The following is a 22,422-nucleotide window of genomic DNA, read 5'->3' on the forward strand; positions in this document are numbered from 1 at the left end:
AGACACCAGTTAGAGCCTGACTTGTGAGTCGAGGACCCGCCACCCGCTTGAGGATAAGAAAGACACAAGGACACAGTATATTAGGTTAATGGGCTAAAAAAGGCCACAACTATATTGATTACAGCATGTGAGTGGTATTGGCTTAGGCATTGGATAAAACAACTGAACGTGACTCCACCCCCTCAGGAAGGGGTGAGTTTATCAAGGGTTAACTATGCTTGATGTTTTATTAGGCTTTTAGATTTGTTGGAGCTTGGAAGCTGCCCATAGGATGTTTCAGCAAGGATTGTAGATAAACTGCCTCTGGCACTGGAGGGTACATCAAGCAGTAGCTGAGACCTACCCAAAGATCTCTGCCGAATGAGGACAAAGGAGGCTACGGACAAGAACCCCCTTTTCCCGAAGGGGGGCAGCGGGAGTGTGTTGGACTCTGGACAGGTGACGTGGTCAGCGGCCCAGGCAAGGACCACCGAAAAGGGCACAGGTGACTCCCCTGTTTGGGGGACTTCTGTTCCATGACAGATCACCACCTTTAAAAAAAAAAGAAAGAAATATCATCTCAGATGTGGATTAAAAGGGCTGTGCTGGCTTTTCTTCCTGTCCGAGTCCCTGGGGCAAAGAAACATGCCTGATGCCTATAGTCTCTGCACCCCGCCTTGGGCAAAAGACGCCTGCCTTGTAGCAGGTAGAACTAGATGACCCTCATGACCCATCCCAACCATGCTATCATTCTTTTTCCTGGTTTTTCTAGCAACATCTCACCAGGTCCTTTTCTGCAGATGAGATGCGGAAAGAATGGAAACTCTTCCACTGAGGCAGTTCCTGCGCTACTGACTTTCCAGCTTTGGGATTGTCAAAAGAAAACATGAACCGGTTTGAGTCGGGCGGCCACATTCCTTTCCGCAAGGGGGACTCAGGTTGCTTCTGTCGTCTGTGTGCTCAAGGTGTGCTCTGGGAGGGGCCTGTGAGCCAACAGTGACCTCATGGGGGAAGGAGGGGCCGGAGCAGCTGGCCAGGCGTCCCAAGGGTGTGGCTGGCTGAAAATCAGCCAGGCAGCCACTTTGGGGTCTCCCAGAGGGCGGCAAGTGCCAGCAAGGAGAAACAAGCCCAGCGCCAGGTGAGTGTCTGGACACCTGCCCCTAGAACCCACCTGGGCTGCCCTTCTGGGTGCAGGGATACAAGGGAGGTCTGCCGGGGGGAAACGGCACTGGCTCAGCACCCTGCAGGGACTCCCTGGATCTGAGGCCGTTCCTGGAAGGAAACTTAGCAGGGAAAACCCTCTCCTGAAATCTTCATCTTGTTCCGTGTGTGTAAAGGCTGTCAGCATTTCCATGTGATTTTATTTTCGGGAGTGTTTCTTATTTTATTGTATGGCTTGTTTATCTGATGGACATTTTTCCAGAAAAAGACTGCTCAGAGGCTTTTTTCAATATGTTTTAAAAATGACAACAATCTTAAAAAACACAGGTGCGATGGAGCAGAGTGGCTGGAGAAACCCAGACAGATGGGTGGGATATAAAGAATAAATTATTGTTATTATAGTATTATAATAATAATAAACTGCAACAAACCGATTTCATGGTTTACATGCAGCAGCTTTGAAATGACAACGGCAACTTCTAGCTCAGTTGGTAGAACATGAGACACAACCTCATGGTCATGGGCAAAAGATCCCTGCACTGCAGAGGGTTGGACAAGGTGACCCTCGTGGTCCTTTCCAACTCTACAACTCTAAAAACATCAACACCTGAACCCCAGTTTGGTCAATACTGCAGGCAGGCTGTTACTGAAGCCAAAGTTTCCTCCCAACTGATTATGCGCTCCTGCTCAGAATAGAGTCCACCCTCCGGTATGTAAGATTTGCATCTTACAAATAAGAAATAGGCAGAGAAGGCAAGTTAAAAATGATAGGAATGATTAACGCTGATTTTTTATATATCCTGATTTCCTCTCTCCCCCCCCAGCCCCAAAGTTCAACTGGTGCAGTTTTCAGTCTCTTATCTCCCAGCCTTTCAGCATTGGGGGATTTTAATTCTCCCTAATTCTGTAGGGGCCCCCACATTTCTGGGGCTTCACCAAGGATCACACCCCACAAATGCCCTGACCCCACAAGCAGCTTATCCCTTGACTGATACATGCCAGGGACTCAGCTGTCTTGTCAGCAGCCACATTGACATTTGACTGTTTAGATTAGCACTTCAGGCAGTTGTCCAAACTGGGTTGCCACATTTCCCCCCCTGGCCCTGCTCCTGTGCCTTGTATAGCTACCCCACCCCTTAATAGGTATGGGAAGCCTCTGAATCTCAGGGTTGTGGGTTCAAGTTCCATGCTGAACAAGATTCCTGCATTGCAGGCTACACTTCTATGATGCCTGGCACAGAGGAAATCTGATACTGTAAGTGGCGCTGTGGGTTAAACCACAGAGCCTTAGACTTGCTGATCAGAAGGTTGGCGGTTTGAATCCCCGTGACGGGGTGAGCTCCCGTTGCTCGGTCCCTGCTCCTGCACACCTAGCAGTTCGAAAGCACATCAAGTGCAAGTAGATAAATAGGTACTGCTCTGGCAGGAAGGTAAACGGCGTTTCTGTGTGCTGCTCTGGTTCGCCAGAAGCGGCTTAGTCCTGCTGGCCACATGACCAGGAAGCTGTACACCGGCTCCCTCAGCCAATAAAGCGAGATGAGCGTCGCAACCCCAGAGTCGGTCACAACTGGACCTAATGGTCAGGGGTCCCTTTATCTTTACCTTTAAGCCTTCACCTCTGGAGTGTGTGGTTAGGGTTAACACTTTCCCCATTCCCACCCTCCCTTGGACTCACTGTCCCTAAACTGCATAGCAAGCACTTTAGACAATCTACACAATCTTAATAATCCCCTTGCCTCGCAACTTGGAGCAGGAAGCCTCCTGTCCATAGCTGTCAACCTTCCCTTTTTTGCGGGAAATTCCCTTATGCCCTTATGCCGTTTCCTGCTGCTTCCCACTGCCATCCAGGATTGTTTGATATCCCATTGACTGTCCCCGGGACAGGTGAGGCTGCTGATCCCTTATTTTCAAATCTGAAAGTTGACAGCTATGCTCCTGTCCCCTGGCAAGGGCATTGCTTGCATGCAGGGAGGAAAGCACTCCCAGTTGAACTTTGGCCTGGCTGTGTTGGTGCGCATGAGCAAGCCAGGGAAAAACAGGCGGCTGCTCCCACCCAGCCTTCCTCCCCCTTCTCTTGGACTCTCTGCCACATTCATTGTCACTCTTCTTCCAAGGGGGAGCGGCAGCCAGACAACTGGTTGAAAGCAGGGAGAGAGATGGCAAAATATTGGTTTTGGCCACCTGCCCAACTCCTAAGAAAAGCTCTACAGAGTTGGCTGAGTTTAGGAGGAAATACTGCCCTTCCTGGTCAGAGAGAGGACCTGTTTTCCCCGCTGCCTTCAGTCCTAGAATCATAGAATTGTTGAGCTGGAAGGGACCTGAGGGGTCATCTAGTCCAACCCTCTGCAAGGCAGGAATCCCCACACCAAGCATTCAGGACAGATGGCCATCCAAGCTCTGCTTCAAAACCTGCAAGAAAGCATTTCAATGAAAGGACTGGAAGTGGATTGGTGACTTTGAAGGCCTTCGTATGCCAACTTCCCTGTTTCCTTCCTTGAGTGCAGGGACTGTATTTTCCATGGATGCAGGACTCTTTTTTGCACCACTTTTGTGAGACACGGAGAAAAAGGACAAGCAGGACATTCCAGTGTCAAATAAAAAATGGGGGTGGCTTTTATAGTTCTGGAATTGTCCCCGGAAAAGCAGGAGACATTGAGGGTCTGAAAGTTACGTTGTCAGGCCATTCATTGACAGAAGAGCTCCTATTGCATTAGCTGCTGTTATGTGTGGGGGTTTGGGGGAATGTGTGAAAGCACCTATAAAGGTAAAGGTAAAGGTACCCCTGCCCGTACGGGCCAGTCTTGACAGACTCTGGGGTTGTGCGCCCATCTCACTTAAGAGGCTGGGGGCCAGCGCTGTCCAGAGACACTTCTGGGTCATGTGGCCAGCATGACAAAGCTGCATCTGGCGAGCCAGCGCAGCACACGGAAACGCCGTTTACCTTCCCGCCAGTAAGCGGTCCCTATTTATCTACTTGCACCCGGGGGTGCTTTCGAACTGCTAGGTTGGCAGGCGCTGGGACCGAGCAGCGGGAGCGCACCCCGCAGCGGGGATTCAAACCGCCGACCTTTTGATCGGCAAGCCCTAGGCGCTGAGGCTTTTACCCACAGCGCCACCCGCGTCCCTCGAAAGCACCTATCCCTGTGTCTTTATCATGTCTGTAACAGTGATATATAATTTCTTACATATAAATGAATAATACAACTGACGATTTTTCAACCATTTCTCCCCACGCTCTTTCTTCTATAGAGCTGGGGTGATCTGCTGTTAGCCTGAAAGGCGTCTCTCCCATTGATCATCCAGCTGCAAACCTCTTGCCCTGCGGCTCCCAGGAGCTTCCTGCTGGATTCCCATGGATCGCGGGCTGACTGTTGAAAACCCCTACGCCAGCGTGAGCCTCCCTCGTGCCCGGCTCCCAGGCAGCTTCCTGAAGTATTACCTGGGTGAGGACTGCACCCCAGACACAGTTCTCTCTGACCCCAGCAGCTGCTGTACTTCCTCGGTGCAGGAGAAGGAGAGGGAGGCCACTCTGCAGGGGGTGCCACCCAATGCCCCCTGGGGCACGCAGAGGATCTCGACGCAGGAATCGTGGGCCCAGCCTTACAACCCCTATGCCAGCCTCAAGATGCCCCAACAGGGCTCTCCACAACCCTTCCACTGGAAGAGCCAGCAGGAGGGCTGCTGCTGCTGCTCCTGTTTCAGAAAATGCTGCCCCTGCTGCTGCAGGAAATGCGCCTGCGTCATCTCCTAACTCTGCTGGCGTTCACTGGGGGCGGCTCTGCAGGCGCACCTAAGGGCACAGAGTGGGGCAGGAGCTGTCCCTCGACCCCTTTTTCTGCTGCATCTCTGAACTGGAGGTGGATCAGGTGGATGGGAGGCAGGGAGTTGTTGGCTACTTGGGTGCCAGAAATGAGGGCCTTGGCGCCAGGATTGGCCTCTCTTGTGCTTTGTAAGAGCACCCGTCACCTCAGTCCTTTGGAGGCAGAGGTTGCCATACCCCAAACCTGTGGAAAGACTAGTCTGGGGCAACTGGTCGCCAGGGTTCCCTTTCGTTATGGGCCAAATCAGCTGCTTCAAGGGGAGCTCTGCCTCCCCTTCCGCCTCCTCTCTTCCTCTCCAGCACAGACTTGTTTTTTCCACATTCCCATGAGCTTTCTGCTCTGTTCTGCCCTTATCCGAAGTGAAGGGAGCTGCTGTGGTTGCCTTTCTGGGCATGAGGTGACAGAACATTCCTAGGACTCACACTCCAAAGATCGCCTTGTGGGCCAAAACAGCTGTGCCCTTGAGCCTCCATTGGCAGCGCCACTCAGCCTCAGCTCCCCATATTTGGGGCACGGTCTCTCTCTTCCTCCTCCTCTGCCGCTGCAAAGGCTTCCTAGTGTCACTTGAAAGTAGGGTGGCCGTCTGCGGGAACTGGCTGCTTTGTGGAGGGCAGGGGGCCGCACACCAACTGCCTGGTGTCACAAGGCTGGGAAATATATTCTGTTGCCAAGGAAAAGAACCCCAGAGGATCCTGACCATTGCCTGGATGCTGTGCTCTTAACGGTTCATAATAAAGAAACAGAAGACAAAGGAAAATATATCCACTATTCTTCTTTTTAACTCTTGCACACTGAAAGCACCCTTCAGGAGGCGGGTTCTGGGGGGGTCCTTCATGTCTTTTCTTTTATTATTGAAAAAGCATGTCTATTTCTGTGGAAGTGGCTTGGAAGGGGCACTTGAATTCCTGGGGGCTGCCGGCTTTAGCTACTGGCTTGAGCAGGGTCAAGCAAGAATTGCCTTCCATGGGATGGAGTTGGGGGTGGTGCTTGTGAAGTTCACAAAGGGCCCTCTCTTTCCACCTGGTTGGAAGCTGGTCAGGTTGCCTGGGGGGGGAAGGCAGGGCTGCCCACACCCCTCCCCACAAAATAGCCCTGCTGGAGGGCTTCCTGTGTGATTTCCCCCAACTTCCCTGTACTGCAAGGATGGTTCTCCCTGGACCGGGGGGGGGGGGTGGCCAGTCTTGGCCCTGCTTACTCACCCCACCCCACACCGGTTTCCTAGTTCTCTGGGAAGTGGTGGTCCTGAGGGCACCAACTTGGTGCAGACCCAGAGATGCTTCGAAGTTTCACAAACTGAAAGCCATTGTGATGGGGTTGGGTACCCAAGGCAGTCCTACCGTCCACTGTCTGGGTGCATTGGAGGCCAATGCAACCTCCTCCATTGTCTTCTGCATTTGCACTTGCCCTGTCAAAACAGGTTCCTGGGTTGGTTCCTGAATGGTTTCTATATAAGTATTCGCTGTTTGTCCAAAGTTTTTAACTGCAACAGTCATCAAATCCATCTTCTCATGCATCTGGTCCAACAAAGCGCTTGTCTTGCAAAAAGCAATCACCAAAACTTCTTCTAAACACATTTTTATTCAAGGTCAGAGTCTGGTCCCACGATCCTAATCTCCACAGCTGTGAAATCCCCAGATCGACTCCAGCAACAATTTAACAAGCTCCCTCTAGAGGAGACAATTTCTATTTGTATCCATCTTTTGAAAGCAGGTCCAACAAAAGAGAATTACTTTCATTTTTCAAATTCTTTGTTTCTTTTAAATGCAAAAGGCAACATTGGAATCAATTTGTTTCTCTTCTTTAACTATCTGTCAAAAAACGTTCCATTCACAGTCAATGAACTCCCCCAAAAATTTCTGTCTCTGACACCCCGTTCCCAGGTTTGAGACGGTGGAAATTTATCTTTCTTTACTCTCTCTCCTGCAGGCTTGAACAATCAAAATTCCCCCTCTTTTCTCCTGCTTCGAAGTGGGGTTTTGGTGGTTAAAACTGAAGGAAATTTAGACTTTTATATACGACTTTCCAGACTTTAGCTTGCACAATTTTTGCTTCAGTCTATTTACAAAAGCGGAAGGCGGACTTCCTGTTTAGAACCTTCCCGCTTCAGTGCCAAATTAAAATGTTTCTTAATCCAATTTTCCGTTCTACTCATGGGTACTTGTTTAGAGTCCAATTGTCCACAGGAAAAAGTCAGCGCTCTCCGGCAATGGCTGTGCGGCTTCACTCCATAAAAGTATCGGTCGATTCAAAACACCGCGCCGCTTACCCCACGTCGCTTCGGATCCCTGAAAAAGGGTTTCCCTGCGAGTAGGAGAGGCACTCCTGGTGTCAGGCGAATCCCACATTCCCAGGCTTCCTCTGCCTGGGATTTTTGAAGCGTCTCCGCCTTCGCCGCGGTGGCAATACCCGATTTTCGTGGAGCGGGTTCCTCTCGGTCAGAGGAACTCCGCCGTTGCCAATGGCGCTAACCCGGAAGCGCTCCAGCACATGGAATCTCCAGCCAGATCTGCTTGGAATACTTCTCACAGCAGTTTGATATGAACAAAGCAATCAGAAAAAGGTTCTGTTTCTTTGTTTACAGCATTTGGTGACCCCCAAAAGGCTCCCCAAGTAGCTCACATACGAAACAAGATGGAAGCACCCACTCTCATTCAGACATGCTGGCAGCACCAGCCTAACCGCAAGACATGCAGCCCAAGACCGGGCACCGAGGATCCTGGGTCCTCCTGGATCCACTGGGTTCCTGCCATGGAGAGTATTCCCTCTGCAGCAGCTGCGAAAGAGGATAGGCAAGAAGGAGCTGACTTGGCCACTTGGTCATTTCAGGCGCCCCTGCGAAGCTGCCCTGACTTGGCAAATGTCCCCTGGCAATTCCTCCAGGGTCCATTTGCTCCACCCCCATCATTCTGCCCGGACGCTGAGGTCCAGCGCTGAGGGCCTTCTGGCGGTTCCCTCTTGCGAGAAGCAAAGCTACAGGGAACCAGGCAGAGGGCCTTCTCGGTAGTGGCACCCTCCCTGTGGAACGCCCTCCCACCAGATGTCAAAGAGAACAACAACTACCTAACATTTAGAAGACATCTGAAGGCAGCCCTGTTTAGGGAAGCTTTTAATGTGTGACATTTTAATGTATTTTTCATCTTTGTTGGAAGCTGCCCAGACTGGCTGGGGAAACCCAGCCAGATGGGCGGGGTACAAATAATAAATTATTATTATTATTATTATTATTATTATTATTATTATTATTATTACTGCTGATCTGCTGTTCGCCCTAGCTCAGCCTTGCCTCTCCGTCCACACGTTTCCTTGCACTGTGCCCGGCATTTGTGGCCAGTCAGGATTGTGCCTTTTCTGAACAGAGCAGACGCTGCTGGGGACGTAACGCCGCCATGGTGGGTGAGGGCACAGTGTGATGCCAAACGTGCCCTCTGGTGTGACGTCCTGAGGGCGGGCAGAGGCAGAAGCCACCGGCAGAAATGGCGCTGCCACCATGCTGGGCCCAGTGGTGCCACCCTAGGAGACACGCAAAGAGTAGGATCAGGGTTGAAATGGCGGGTGTGAAACACACAAGTTTGGTAGGATTGCTACATTTTACAACAGAGCCATTGAGTAAAAGGAAAAGGTGAAAAGGAAAAACGTAAAATAGAATCCCAGAATAGGGTCCCGTGGGTCATCTAGTCTGACCCTGCAATGCAAGAATCTCAGCAAAAGCATCCAGGACAGATGGCCGTCCAGCCTCTGCTTCAAAACTTCCCAGGAAGGAGAGACCACAAAATGGGCAGGTTGAAAGCTTAAGTTGTGGGGAAAGATGGGGTTGGTGCGATGATGTCATCACGCCAGGTACTCGCATGTGGGTGTATCTGCATGTGGGCAGACCCACCTGGAGACGGATAGAGGAGCAATCTTTATCCACCTTCTAAAGTTTTGCTCGTCCACCTTTGCTCTCAGGAAGCCAATGAGAGAACGGAAGGAATCCCTTGGTCTTCTGCCAAGTTCTTTCTGTCCTAATGAGAGGTGCCAGCAAATCCTACAAAGCAAATACATTGTTCTCTTATAAAACTGACACACTGGAGAAGAAAAGGGTTCTCTCAGGAAGTGTGGATGAGCCTTGCCAGGAACCACAGCCCTGACTCAAGCTTTCTTTTAGAAAAGAAGGAGAAGGAGAAGGAAGCCCCTAGCCGTCCCAGAAGGAAAGGGACCATGCAAAATGTGCAGCCTTGAGGGATTTTTGGAATCAGCCTGGCTGCCCCTGCCTTTCGGTGTTTTCTGCCAATGAATAAAGTCAGAACTGTGACTGACGTGCAAGGAATTTGGACACTAAGCTATCGTGGGGGCCCTAACTCTACGGTCCCAAAGAGATGCTCTCCCTCCCACCCTCACTTCAGGGCACATTTACTCCCCGGGTGCTCTCTTGTTTTCTAGCACTTGGAGTCTGAAACGTTGTTAAGTCATACCAGTGGGATTGGTTTCCATTTTTCTTCATTCTGAGGGCCAGAATTTCTTTGTTCTGGCCAATACCCTGAGGCCCACATGCGAGAGGCAAAGGACATGTGTGCAGGGCCAAAGGAAAGCCTAAAAAAACCAAGAAGTAGGACTGACCTTTTTCTGTGATTCTGAGTTGCTTTGTGGTTTTTATTTTTTTATTTTAATGTCCTCTGCCTTGGGAGCTGAGGATGTAGGGCACATCAACATTAATAACAATACTAGTAATAGTAATAATAATAGTAAGAGTAAGTGATCCAGGGTCACTAGCCAGTCCGAGCTGTTTCCCAGGGTGAGAATGCGGTCTTGACTATGCTACCACTCAGTGGATTTGCAACTGGCTGACTGACCGAACCCCAAGGGTGCTCATCAATGGTTCCTCTTCATCCTGGAGAAGAGTGACTAGTGGGGTGCCACAGGGTTCTGTCTTGGGCCCGGTCTTATTCAACATCTTTATCAACGACTTGGATGATGGACTCAAGGGCATCCTGATCAAATTTGCAGATGACACCAAACTGGGAGGGGTGGCTAACATCCCAGAGGACAGGATCACACTTCAAAACAACCTTGACAGATTAGAGAACTGGGCCAAAACAAACAAGATGAATTTTAACAGGGAGAAATGTAAAGTATTGCACTTGGGCAAAAAAAATGAGAGGCACAAATACAAGATGGGTGACACCTGGCTTGAGAGCAGTACATGTGAAAAGGATCTAGGAGTCTTGGTTGACCACAAACTTGACATGAGCCAACAGTGTGACGTGGCAGCTAAAAAAGCCAATGCAATTCTGGGCTGCATCAATAGGAGTATAGCATCTAGATCAAGGGAAGTAATAGTGCCACTGTATTCTGCTCTGGTCAGACCTCACCTGGAGTACTGTGTCCAGTTCTGGGCACCACAGTTCAAGAAGGACACTGACAAACTGGAACGTGTCCAGAGGAGGGCAACCAAAATGGTCAAAGGCCTGGAAACGATGCCTTCTGAGGAACGGCTAAGGGAGCTGGGCATGTTTAGCCTGGAGAAGAGGAGGTTAATGGGTGATATGATGGCCATGTTCAAATATATAAAAGGATGTCACATAGAGGAGGGAGAAAGGTTGTTTTCTGCTGCTCCAGAGAAGCGGACACGGAGCAATGGATCCAAACTACAAGAAAGAAGATTCCACCTAAACATTAGGAAGAACTTCCTGACCGTAAGAGCTGTTTGACAGTGGAATTTGCTGCCAAGGAGTGTGGTGGAGTCTCCTTCTTTGGAGGTCTTTAAGCAGAGGCTTGACAACCATATGTCAGGAGTGCTCTGATGGTGTTTCCTGCTTGGCAGGGGGTTGGACTCGATGGCCCTTGTGGTCTCTTCCAACTCTATGATTCTATGATTCTATGACTGCTGTTGCATGCTGACAGCTTCCAGGAGCCCCGGGTGAGAGCAGACTGGGGGGGGGCACAACAGGAACCGCCCCCCCAAGGTAAGACCCCCTCCCCCCTAACATTCCAGACACCATGCAGAGATCACAGGGACCCAAGGCCAGGAAATGGCCCTCATATGAGAAGGAGAGATGAGGGAGGACCCTCTGTGGAAATAGGCTACGGGCGCCATTTTTGAAGAGGGAAATAGCCGGCAGAAGTGCCTCCATGGCGGAAGAGGGCAGAGAGCGCCAATGGCGCCATTTTAGGAGAGGACTGCAGCCAGGCAGAAGGAGAGATGCTAGGCAGAGAGGTGGCTCCAGAAATCTCCATCCAGTTGCAAAAGGTGGGTTTCCTGTAGTAAAATGCAACTGGAACAATGGGAGTATTGAACGCTACCCATACTCAGTTTGGCACCCCCATCCGCATTTGCATACCCACACACAGAGGCAGGGAGCCCCAATGTCACAAGCATCAGTGGGGCTCAGCCCCTGCAACAGTGGCCAAAGCCAAAAGTCTATTGAATAAGTAATATTTACAAATACTGGCATGTATGTTTGTGTTTTGGACTCTTGCAGCAGTTTGCAATGTTAAGAGGTGCTCTAAAGAAAAGCACTTTCTACATTCATGAGCATTCCCTTAGAGTATTCTCATGTTTTTAACTTTTGCTGGAAGCTACCCTGAGTGACTGGGGAAACGCGGCCAGGTGGGTGGGGTATAAATAATAAATTATATTGCTGCTGCTGCTGTATTATTATTTTATTGATTGATTGATTGATTGCATATGTACAATCAATTTTTACTGACTGGAAACTGAGGAATCATTTCAACAGTCAGGAGCAGACCTAAAGCCTTCTGGGTGAGTGGACCAGTGTCGCCCAACCCAACGGCCCCATCATAGCCGGCAGCCCCAGAACAACAGCCAGAACCAGGAACCCCTACCGAGAGACACCCGAGACCACAACGCATACGTAGGAGACCAGCATACCTCAACGACTACGAATGCTAACCTTCTGGTCGCAATGGGAACTTAGAGGGGAGAGGTGTTATGTACTAAGCTTGGATCCTTGAACAATAGGCAAGTAGGATTGTAGAATGCAACAACTGATTGGCCTGCAGGAAAAGACCAATCAGGCTCCAGGAGGGAAGCAGAATCAGCCAATCAGACGGGACTCATTGTGTAAATAATGTATACAAAAGCCTGAGGTTTGGGGGGCAATTCAATCACTGTTTTACAAGCTGCAATAAAGAGCATGAAATCACTACAGGACTCCAAGTATATTTCATTCCCTTTGACCTTATCACCTTGGGCGACCCTGCTGGGAGTACGAGATTCCCGACGGCTTCGCGATTGAGAAAACTGATATAGATTGGACTGAGCCCTGGTCTCATTAGACAAAGCATTCCACCAAAAAGGCTCTGGCTCTGGTTGAGGACAGCTGGATATGTTTTGGGCCAGGGCCCACCAGTAGGTTGCTGTTAGATGAACGTCATGCTCTTTGGGGAAGTGTATTGGAAGATAATTCCCACAGATAAGAAAGGTCACAGACTGTTTAGGGCTTTAAAGGTTAGCACCAAAACCTTGAACCTGATTCGATACTCCACCTGTAGCCAATCCAGCTGATGAACAACCAACTGAATGTGGGCTCTCCACAAAGTCCCAGTAAGAACTCATGCATCTGCATTTTAGACCATTTGGAGTTTCTGGAGCAGTCTCAAGGGTAGCCCTGCATTTCTGTCTGTCTGTCTGTCTGTCTGTCTATATCTATCTATCTATCATCTATCTATCGCATTTATACCCTGCCCTCCCCTGCTCAGGTATAGAGCAAGTTAAAGTAGTCTAGTGTGCAGGTGACTGCTGCATGGATCACCGTGGCTACACTGGAAAGGGACATATACAGTACCAATCGCCTAACCTGGCATAGATTTAAAAATGCCAGTTTAGCTACATTTGTGACCAGTGCCTCCATAGAGACAGAAGAGTCCCGGATCACACCGGGACGCCTGATGGCGGGTACAGGAGACTATTGCGTCCCATCAAGAGCTGGGAGCTGGCAAACCAAACCGAAATCATTCCCGCCCAGCGCAGGACCAGAAAAACCGAATGTCACCACTCTTCCTCTCCTTCCATGTCCCGCCACGCAGCCTCCCCTCCCCAGGACACATCAGTCAGCACAGCATCTCCTGAGGCTGCAGAGGAGGAGGCGGCCAGCGGACAAAGGTGGGAGGAGACAACTGAGCAGGTCGTGGTGAGGGGTCGGGTGGGTGAGGAAGGGGGCAAGTGGGGTCGGTGGGGTGGTGGGAGGGGAGACCTCGATTTGCCCTCCCAAAATGTCACGGGGTATGCCTGATCAGTCATCTCTGAGACTTTTTCTCATGTGAGGCTTAAATTGGGCACAAACATGAATCCTGCACTAGCTGAGACATTTGTTTTATTTTTTTCCCAAATCCTCTGTTGAAATAATATGGAACACACAGAGGAGGCGGTGGGGCTAAGAGCAAATGAGCTACTTAATGTTGTGCAAGAAAACTATGCTCCGGATGAAGAAGCAAACTGTAAATCCTGAGATGGTCCACAAGATGGCAGGAGAGCACCGTGGAGATAGCTAGCTAGCTAGCTAGCTAGCTAGAAACAAACTTTATTCGCATCAGCCGATGGCCATAGCAACAATAAAACATTTCAATATACACAGAAAAAGGAAATTTAGTATAAAAGCACAGTTTAGGGTCCTGAATCAACAATCAATTTTCACTATCGAACCCCAAGAATGGATGCAGTACTATCACTCACTTTACCAAGATCAGGATCATAGCTGTCAACATTTACCGTATTTTTCGCTCGATAACACGCACCTGACCATAACACGCACATAGTTTTTAGAGGAGGAAAACAAGAAAAAAAAATTCTGAATGAAACAGTGGGTGTATCATTTTTGTGCTTCATGCTGCGGCCACAGACATGTGATTTGACGGTGAGTTTGGGGTAGCCCAGTGCAAAGATCCTGAGGATCCATGTGGATCCATGCTTTGTAACCACGTTTTTGCACCATTGCAGCCCCAGGCAACAGTGGGTGCGTGATTTTTTTGGTGCAGGCTGTAGCCATGGACATGCTATGTGATCTGATGGTGAATTTGGGGTGACCCAATGCAAAGATCCTGAGGATCCATGTGGATCCATGCTTTGTAACCATGTTTTTGTACCATTGCAGCCCCAGGCAACAGTGGGTGCGTGATTTTTTTGGTGCAGGCTGTAGCCATGGACATGCTATGTGATCTGATGGTGAATTTGGGGTGACCCAATGCAAAGATCCTGAGGATCCATGTGGATCCGTGCTTTGTAACCATGTTTTTGCACCATTGCAGCCCTGTTTTTGCATCAGATCATTGCTATGTGATCTGATGGTGAATTTGGGGTGACTCAATGCAAAGATCCTGAGGATCCATGTGGATCCGTGATTGGAACCACGTTTTAAGTAGGGAGGGAAGGAAAAACATAGAAGCGACAAGGAGAGGGGTGTGCAGAGAAGCAGCTGGCTAAGAATGCAGGAGAGGGGTTTTATCGCAGGGAGGAAAGGAAGGCAAAAGTCCCCCCCCACAAGCCAGCCAGCTCTCTCTCTCTCCCCCCCCCCCCCAACCTGCATGTTGCCTTCGAGTCCCAGACGCACGGAGAGGAATTAGAAGGAAGGACGCTCTGCTTTCCACTCTGCTTGCCTGGAGGGGAGGGGTTTTCTCTGCTCTTTGTTCCGTTTGAGCAAACACAGTAAGGAAACAGAAGCGGGTGGGCAGTAAGACCCTGAGGCAGAATGCAGGAAAGCAGCAGCTTTCTCTTTCCTCCCTTCTCCGGATGATTTGATATTTGCCTGATTTTTGCCTTCACTCGCGCTTGTCAGCTCCAGGGACCACACATTCGCTCAATAACACGCACAGACATTTCCCCTTACTTTTTAGGAGAAAAAATCTGCGTGTAATAGAGGGAAAAATACGGTATCTTTTTTTAAGGGAAATTCCCTTATTCCAAATAAGACTCCTCAAAAGAAAAGGGAAAGTTGACAGCTATGATCAGGATGCTCAGCCTAATCACCCAACAGTATCTCCAGAAAATTTACCAACTTGGCCCCCAGTATCTATAACTGAGGTAAAAAAACCTCATTACACAGCTAAAAAACAATAAAACCCTGGGCATTGATCATTTGGCCCCGGATCATTTGCCCCCTGCTTGCAGCAATATTCTCTCATATTGATTCATCTGGTCTACTCCCCAGCATCTGGGCCACTGCGGTAATCTTCCCAATATTCAAAAAGGGCCCTGCATTGGATCTGGCTAGCTGTAGACCTATCTGTCTCTTACCTATTATTAGCAAACTAAACGCAAAGCATCCCCATAACAAACTAACCAACTGGATTGATGCCGAGGCTGTCCTCGCTGAGGAGCAAGCAGGATTCAGGCAAGGCAGATCTACTATAGAGCACCGTGGAGATTCTTAGACTTGACCTGATTGAGCGAAGAAGAGCTGCGTGAAGAATTAGTCTTTCTACAAGTGCATCTCTTGGCTGAATCGAAATATGCAAACAGGGCACTGCATGAAATTCTCAATCCTACTGGCTTGGAATTGGGCCCACAGTCTGCAGTGCAGGGTGGGATATGAAGACATAGTCGTAGGAATGGGATTCCCGGTGCCATTGCGGAGTACGGATGGAGATATTCCTTCTTCCATCTTGTGATGTGAATGGGGCAGACGTTCCCGATAAAAGCAAATCAGCCCACCCACACTCGGGGAGTTTGTGGCGGGATCTCAAACTGCAGCATCTCCTTGTGAATGAATTGGATGAATTTTTATTTTGCTATCGTCTCACACTTTGCCCTGGTGAACTAGGGCCTCCTAGACTTCTGCATTAGTTTTCTATTACTAATATATCTGTACGTATTATTTGCATACATCACTGTACACTACCTTCATATTTTACATGAAATAGCAGTATGCAGGGATTTTTATAAATACCGTATTTTTCGCCCTATAGGATGCACCTTTTCCCCTCCAAAAATGAAGGGGAAATGTATGTGCATCCTATGGGGCGAATGCAGGCTTTCGCTGAAGCCTGGAGAGCGAGAGGCGTCGGTGCACACCGACCCCTCTCGCTCTCCAGGCTTCAGGAAGCTATCCGCAAGCCTTGCGAGCCCAGTTGGAGTTTCCGTGGGCTCGCAAGGCTTGTGGACATCTGCGCGAAGCACAGGGTGCCCTCCGGAGGGCGCCTTGTGCTTCGCGCAGGTGTCTGCAAGCCTTGCGCGCCCGGGGGGAGTTGCCGCCGGGCTCGCAAGGCTTGCGGATAGCAGCCTGTTCTGGGGGCTGGGGGGGAAATATATTTTTTTTATTCATTTCCCCCCCAAAAAACGAGGTGCATCCTATGGGCCGGTGTGCCCTATAGGGCGAAAAATATGGTAGATAGGGTGAGCTGTCAGGACTACAGATAACAAATAAATGAATAAATGAGGAGATCTATGATCTGCTGTGCTGCAATGGAACCTTTTTTATTATTATGCAAACTGTTGCTCATGAAACACGAACAGTTTAAGAGCAACACAGCATGCAATGGAACACGCAGTGTTAAGAAATCTCACTACAAGATAGAAAACCTAATAACTGGATACGACAAAGACCCACAGTTATGGATTTATTGGAAAAGGCCGCAAAGCTAAAATGGACATAGGCAGGACATGGGGCCAGAGACGACTTAGCAGTGTTAGTACGGAGACCATGCAATCTTAATGGATGCAGGAGGTAAACAACAAAAATTGCCGGAGAGAACTTGAAGAGGCCTCTATCCAAAGATGGACGTGAGATGCTATAGAAGAATGAGAAACTGCAGACATGGTCCTAAAGTCCTCATTAACCCACATGCTAGATTCCAATTAGTCCCCACATACTGGACATTTATGCAGAACAACAGCAACTCTGCACATAAAGGCACGGCTAACACAATGCGTAATTTAGCCCTGAATTGCGGTTCTTCTCTTTGCCTATCTCTGCCAATGCCATCGACTCCTCAGGAATGCATTGTTCCTCCCTGGCCGCAATAGCAGGAAGGAAGAGGTCGGAGAGTACTGGGGAGATGAGGAAAGGAGTGTGAAAATTAATCCATGTAACTGGTGTGTAAATCCGTAGCATGTGCCTCTTCCACCAGGACTGCAGGCAACTGCTGCAAGCACTTGGTTAGCAGCCTCTGCCTTAAACTTGGTGCATTCCAGCACATCTGGCTAATAAAAGGGCAGGTAAAACCGGGAAGCTTGAAGGGAGTAGCTCAAAAGAACCCCTGTCAGACTATAAACGCTTGCCTCCAGCTAGGCTTCTCTGGTTCTCCGTTCAACAGTGGGGCCTGAAATATGTTAGGTTCTTTCCACCTGGGACTTTCCCAACACAGTCAACCTGAGTACAAAGAATTCAAGAGCTGCCATTGTCTTGAATCCACTAATAAGGTTATTTCAACTCAACTTTCCATAGTCCCCACTGATGTTTCAGTAGCTATCACAGACCCGAAGCCTTTCTCACAAATGTGTATAGCCACCAGGCAACAGAGGTTTAGGTTCAGAGTTTTTTTCTTTTCTTGGATAGGCTCCTTTTTCCCATTTGTCTCTCATTTCCCTCTACAGAATGTGTAGAAACCGCTACTTGACTCTTGGACCCACTCTTAGTCCCGCCCGCTGAATGTGCCTGAGCTTGTCTTCGTAAGCAGGGGAAAACCCTTACTCACCGAAGGTGTGTGATATAAAATGGTTCTTGGTTAATTAGATGCCATCTATAAGCAGAACGAATAAATCGCTGTGTTTAACAAGAACATAATTACAGCAAGAGAAACAACACTTTATGACATGAAAGTAGCAATTATTTTAGGCAGCTCCTTAGGAGCTGTAATTTACTTTTGGTAGTTGCAAGACAGCATGCTGTTTCATCTGCCACATTTGTTGGTTGATTGTTATTCAGCATTTTTTCACTTGAAAAATGGTTTTGTAGTATGTTGAGAAGCCTTGGATATATTGCTTTTTAAATCTTCTTCAGTGACAGAGAATGCACAAATAGATCTTATCTATATTCGATAGCATTATAAATGGCATTACTTTCAAGTGAGTGTTTTGAAGCCATCTCAAAGAAAACTTTCCCCTCCAATAGAAACTTCTGCTGCTCACAGGTGGGTGGAAAATTAATCCCACCAGGTTTCAGTTACATAACAAAACAGCTAGTAATGCTAAATAAAGTGACTTAAATAAATATAGCTAAATAATTGTGACATTTTGTGAGGCTGCTGTACTTTTCTGTGAAAACATTTTTTTGATCAAGCAGCAACAGAACATTTGAACAAAGCTATCCTCTATAGATTTGCCCAAAGCTGGCAGAATGCTGACAAGTGTTTTTGTGTAATTGGGAAGCAAACAAATAGATTTCTAGAGGAGAATTCTTTAATAAGACCAATGTAGGCAATTACCCAAGACTTCACTGGAGGCAGTGCTGACAGCTGCAAGGTACATCTAATGGCTCATCAATTACTAGCAGCCAAAAGGTAGGGTTACTGTCTGGGATAAGACAGGCTGATGCACACTAATGATTAGTTCACTATGCCATTACACGTGGCATCATTTTCTCCTGAACTTTGTTTGCTGATATCCATCAGTTTAGCAAGCCATCAGAAGTACAGAAAAGTAGCAGGAACCTAAGAAGCATAATAAATTATTTCTTGCCTGCTGTTGGAAGAAACCTCCAATTTTACCACCTGCTAGCCATTTCTGTTGTTTACAATCAAATCCTTTGGTTCACCATCAAATCCCTAGATAGACTCCTGATGTATCCTTCAGTGTCTAACATTTATTAAATGAAAACAGGCACATTTCTGTATGAAAGAGAAGGGGCTCATAGTAAAGCAACAAGGAAATGCTTGAAAAAGTCAGTGCTTGACATACTGCACTATTTTGGAGACATCATGTTCTAATGCCCACTGTAAAGACTGCGCCTGCTTCTTCCCCTATGTGCCAGTGGACCCACCTTCAAAGGTGAACCAACAGCTCAGTGCCTTTTCTTTCGTATCCAACATGATCTTGTCCTAAATGGAAAACCCTTGAGATTTCTCACCCAGCCACTCTGGTTACTGTTGCCTGCCCTTCCATCGCCTTCCCACCTTTCCCTTGTTTCCTGTTGTCTCTGGATAATAGCAGAATGAGTGGCTCTAGTAGGCAGAGATGGGCATAGGCTGACTCTTGGCAAGAAGCTGTACTGGTCCTCCCAAAGCCAAGAGAGACCATGGAACAGAAACTCAAAAATGGCTTGCTGCTTTCCCTTCTGCCTCCTTCTTCCTTCCCTTCCTTTTCCCCCTCCTGCAACTCATCTTGCTCTGTCTTCCTTCCGAGCCCGCTGGGCCCTCCACACACACTTCAAATACTGCTGCTCGCTGAGTAGGGAGGGGGCTACAGAGGGCTGCTGCGATGGCCCTTGCCAACCACCAGATTCCTCTGCGGAGGTGCCCAGAGGAGCTGGCATGCCTTGCCAGGCCTCCTAGAGCAGTAGCAGAGCTTCCCGGGGAGTGTGCTGGGGAGCTCCTAGCCGCTCCGAGCCAGAGTGGAGAAGCATGGTTTTTGCAACCCCCTGGGCCTGCCCCCCCAATAGTAGGGTCCATACAACTCCCCTCACATATTGAAAGCAAGCTTGGAGGGGGAGGTTTGAGTTGTAGCAACTAGCTCTGCTCCCAATACACCAGCTAGATGCATGTTCAGTGTCGGGCTGAAACAGTCCTATGCCCACGCGAACACTTCATCCACACGAGAGGAAATCCACCACATCAGCTTCATATGGAGGAGGCAGGGATATTGGTACACATTGGTACACAATCCCCTTTACCCAGACACCAGAAAAGTGGGTGGGAGGGGGTACAGCTAGCCAGCAAAACCCCTTCACCCTTGTTTTCTGACCCCTCTACAGGGAAGAGAAATGATTTCTTAAACTCCCTGAAGCAAATGTGCTCTTCCCTACCAAAGGGCAGCCAAATGTCATGTAATCTTAATGCTCATCATCTAACCCATGGATAGGCTAACTAAGGCCCAGGGGCTGGATCCGGCCCAATCGCCTTCTAAATCCGACCCACGGCCCGGGAATCAGTATGTTGTTACATGAGTAAAATGTGTCCTTTTATTTAAAATGCATCTCTGGGTGATTTGTGGAGCATAGGAATTCGTTCATGCCCCCCCCATATAATCCAGCCCCCCACAAGGTCTGAGGGACAGTGGACCAGCCCCCTGCTGAAAAGGTTTGCTGACCCCTGATCTAACCACTACCATGAATTCATTGGGATTGAAGTCCCCCCAGTCTTGTATCTGCATTGGAGGCTATTTCAGGGGGTCTTCTAAGACTCCGGAGTAACTTTGCAGAAGTGCCTAAAGGAGGCAAGGTAGGAAAGTGCTCATGCGTGTGTGGGAGGCTCTGTACCAGGTTTTTTGGATCCCAGTTGGCTTGCCGTAAAATACCTGGTTGCAAAAATTGTGCCTGTTATGTATTGAAGTTCTCACCCTGGCCAAAAGGGGTCAGTTACTTTAGGCGGGAAACCCTGGGTTGTTGCTGCTACAATGTTGACAGCTGGCTGCCTATAAAAGCAGGCCGGCTGAGCTGTTTGTTGTTCAGTTCTGTTCCAGCTTACAAATAAAGACCTGCTTTGGAGAAATCACTGTGTCGTCTGCTATGTCTACCCACTATTCAACAGTGCCTCTCCATTCTGGCTTGGAATGGCTAGGAACCCGGCTGCTGATTGGATCCCATCATGATCTTTGATGAGACCTTTGAGAAATACACATGTACATTCCACAAAGAATGAGCCCATTGTATACATGAGACTTTCTATTCCCCTTTCCTATTATAGCGTAAATTTTCTGATTTAGCAAAAAGATTGGAGTTGAATAATGCTGTTAGGCTCCTGTTGTTTTCTTGCTCTTATTCTTTTCTTTTTCAAGTTTTTAGCAAACAACACTTTGGTGACTCATAATACGTAACAACTCATTTAGAGATTTTCAGCAGAATATATTTTCACTCTGGTTCATTAACGGAATGTACCGTATTTTTTGCTCTCTAAGACTCACTTTTTCCCTCCTAAAAAGTAAGGGGAAATGTGTGTACGTCTTATGGAGCGAATGCAGGCTGCGCAGCTATCCCAGAAGCCAGAACAGCAAGAGAGATTGCTGCTTTCACTGTGCAGTGATCCCTCTTGCTGTTCTGGCTTCTGAGATTCAGAATATTTTTTTTCTTGTTTTCCTCCTCCAAAAACTAGGTGCGTCTTGTGGTCTGGTGCATCTTATAGAGCGAAAAATACATATCTCTGGAAATCTTTCTTTGTGTGTGTATTAAGGGCAAATATTCAACAAGATTAAGAACATTTCTTTTGTTTTTTAGAAAACAAATGAAGCTGTTTAATTAAGTAAAGCTGCAGAAATCAGTGAGATGATACCAGTCAAAGCCAGGACAATATTATCCATGTTTTACCTCCCTGTTTTGAAATGCCTTTAGCCTTTGACTAACCTCCTGAGGATTTGTGCCGACATCTGCGAGTGCATCATGGTAACAAACACAGGCCATCAAGAGCTTTATGTATGGCAAATTCACTTCATGCTGGCCTTGCTAGGGGAGGAATTCGTTCTGTCAGAGAAAGCATTTCATTCTCCAAGCCCTCCTGCCCCTGTTAAGTGTGAACTGTGTCTTTATCCAGTAGGAAAATAACACACACAAAACAGTTCCAGATAGGATTAGGTGGCTAAGATATCCATATTGGAAGAGCACCAAATCTCTTCAGACTTTCTCACGTATTCACCATATAAGACTGCCCATTAACCAAGGTTGTCAGCTGGTCTCTTCTGAATATAGACCAGAACATTCTAAAGGAATGCACAAATGCTCAGGCTATGTACACCCTGTTACGAAAAAGGAGCAATGCAGAAGCGAGCTCCAGGTGGCTGGAATGGTAAACAGGATGTGGATGTTATGGGACTATGCCGTGGGAACCAGGCACAGTCTATTCAGTGCACTGAGCACCGGATGTTAGCTCAGAGTGTCACATGACCCTGTACTGGAAGTACATGGGTGGAGTTATTCTCTCTCTGCAGTTGGGATGAGAGGGTACAGACATGTTTTCTCTGTACTGCTGGAAAGACAGGAATAAAAGCATGTAGATATATTTCTGTCTGTCTCTCCCCCCCCCCCGGTGATGGGAGGGGGAGGAATGGTGTGTTCTTCTTCACGTTGGGAAGAATCGCCGATTGGAGACCTCCCTTGATCTTGCCGGGAGGAAGACAGGAGGTCAACAAGAATTCAAGCCGGGCACCTGGAGGGTGGCCAAATTCCTCAGAGCTTCGCTGGCTCTGCTGGCTTGAAATCAACAAGAGGAACCTAGCAAAGATTCTACAACATGCAGAAAGCAGAGCGATAAAAAATGATGAAATAGTCAGAGCACAGCTTTTGAGGAAAGGCTAGAGGCCATTGGGCAGCTGAGCACACAGAACGGAAGACAAGCAAAGAGTTCTTAATGAGAACTGCTGAAAGAAGAAACAGCAAGGTTGCAG

At 48.3% G+C, this 22,422-nt stretch overlaps 1 protein-coding gene across 1 annotated transcript; it reads left to right on the plus strand.

Annotated features, from left to right (window-relative positions):
- The first annotated feature begins 769 nt into the window (after nt 1-769).
- CYSRT1 (cysteine rich tail 1) lies at nt 770-4,913 on the plus strand. The gene is made up of 2 exons (XM_053362932.1): nt 770-1,117; nt 4,390-4,913. Exon 2 carries the CDS (start codon nt 4,493-4,495, stop codon nt 4,889-4,891), a length of 399 nt encoding a protein of 132 aa, XP_053218907.1. The 5' UTR covers nt 770-1,117; nt 4,390-4,492; the 3' UTR covers nt 4,892-4,913.
- The last annotated feature ends 17,509 nt before the right edge of the window (nt 4,914-22,422 follow it).

Source organism: Podarcis raffonei, chromosome 1, assembly GCF_027172205.1.
Source record: "Podarcis raffonei isolate rPodRaf1 chromosome 1, rPodRaf1.pri, whole genome shotgun sequence".
In the NCBI taxonomy this organism is placed as follows: Eukaryota; Metazoa; Chordata; class Lepidosauria; order Squamata; family Lacertidae; genus Podarcis; species Podarcis raffonei.

Coding starts and splice junctions, on each gene's coding strand:
- CYSRT1 (XM_053362932.1), top strand. CDS start 4,493: ATGGATCGCGGGCTGACTGTTGAAAACCCCTACGCCAGCGTGAGCCTC.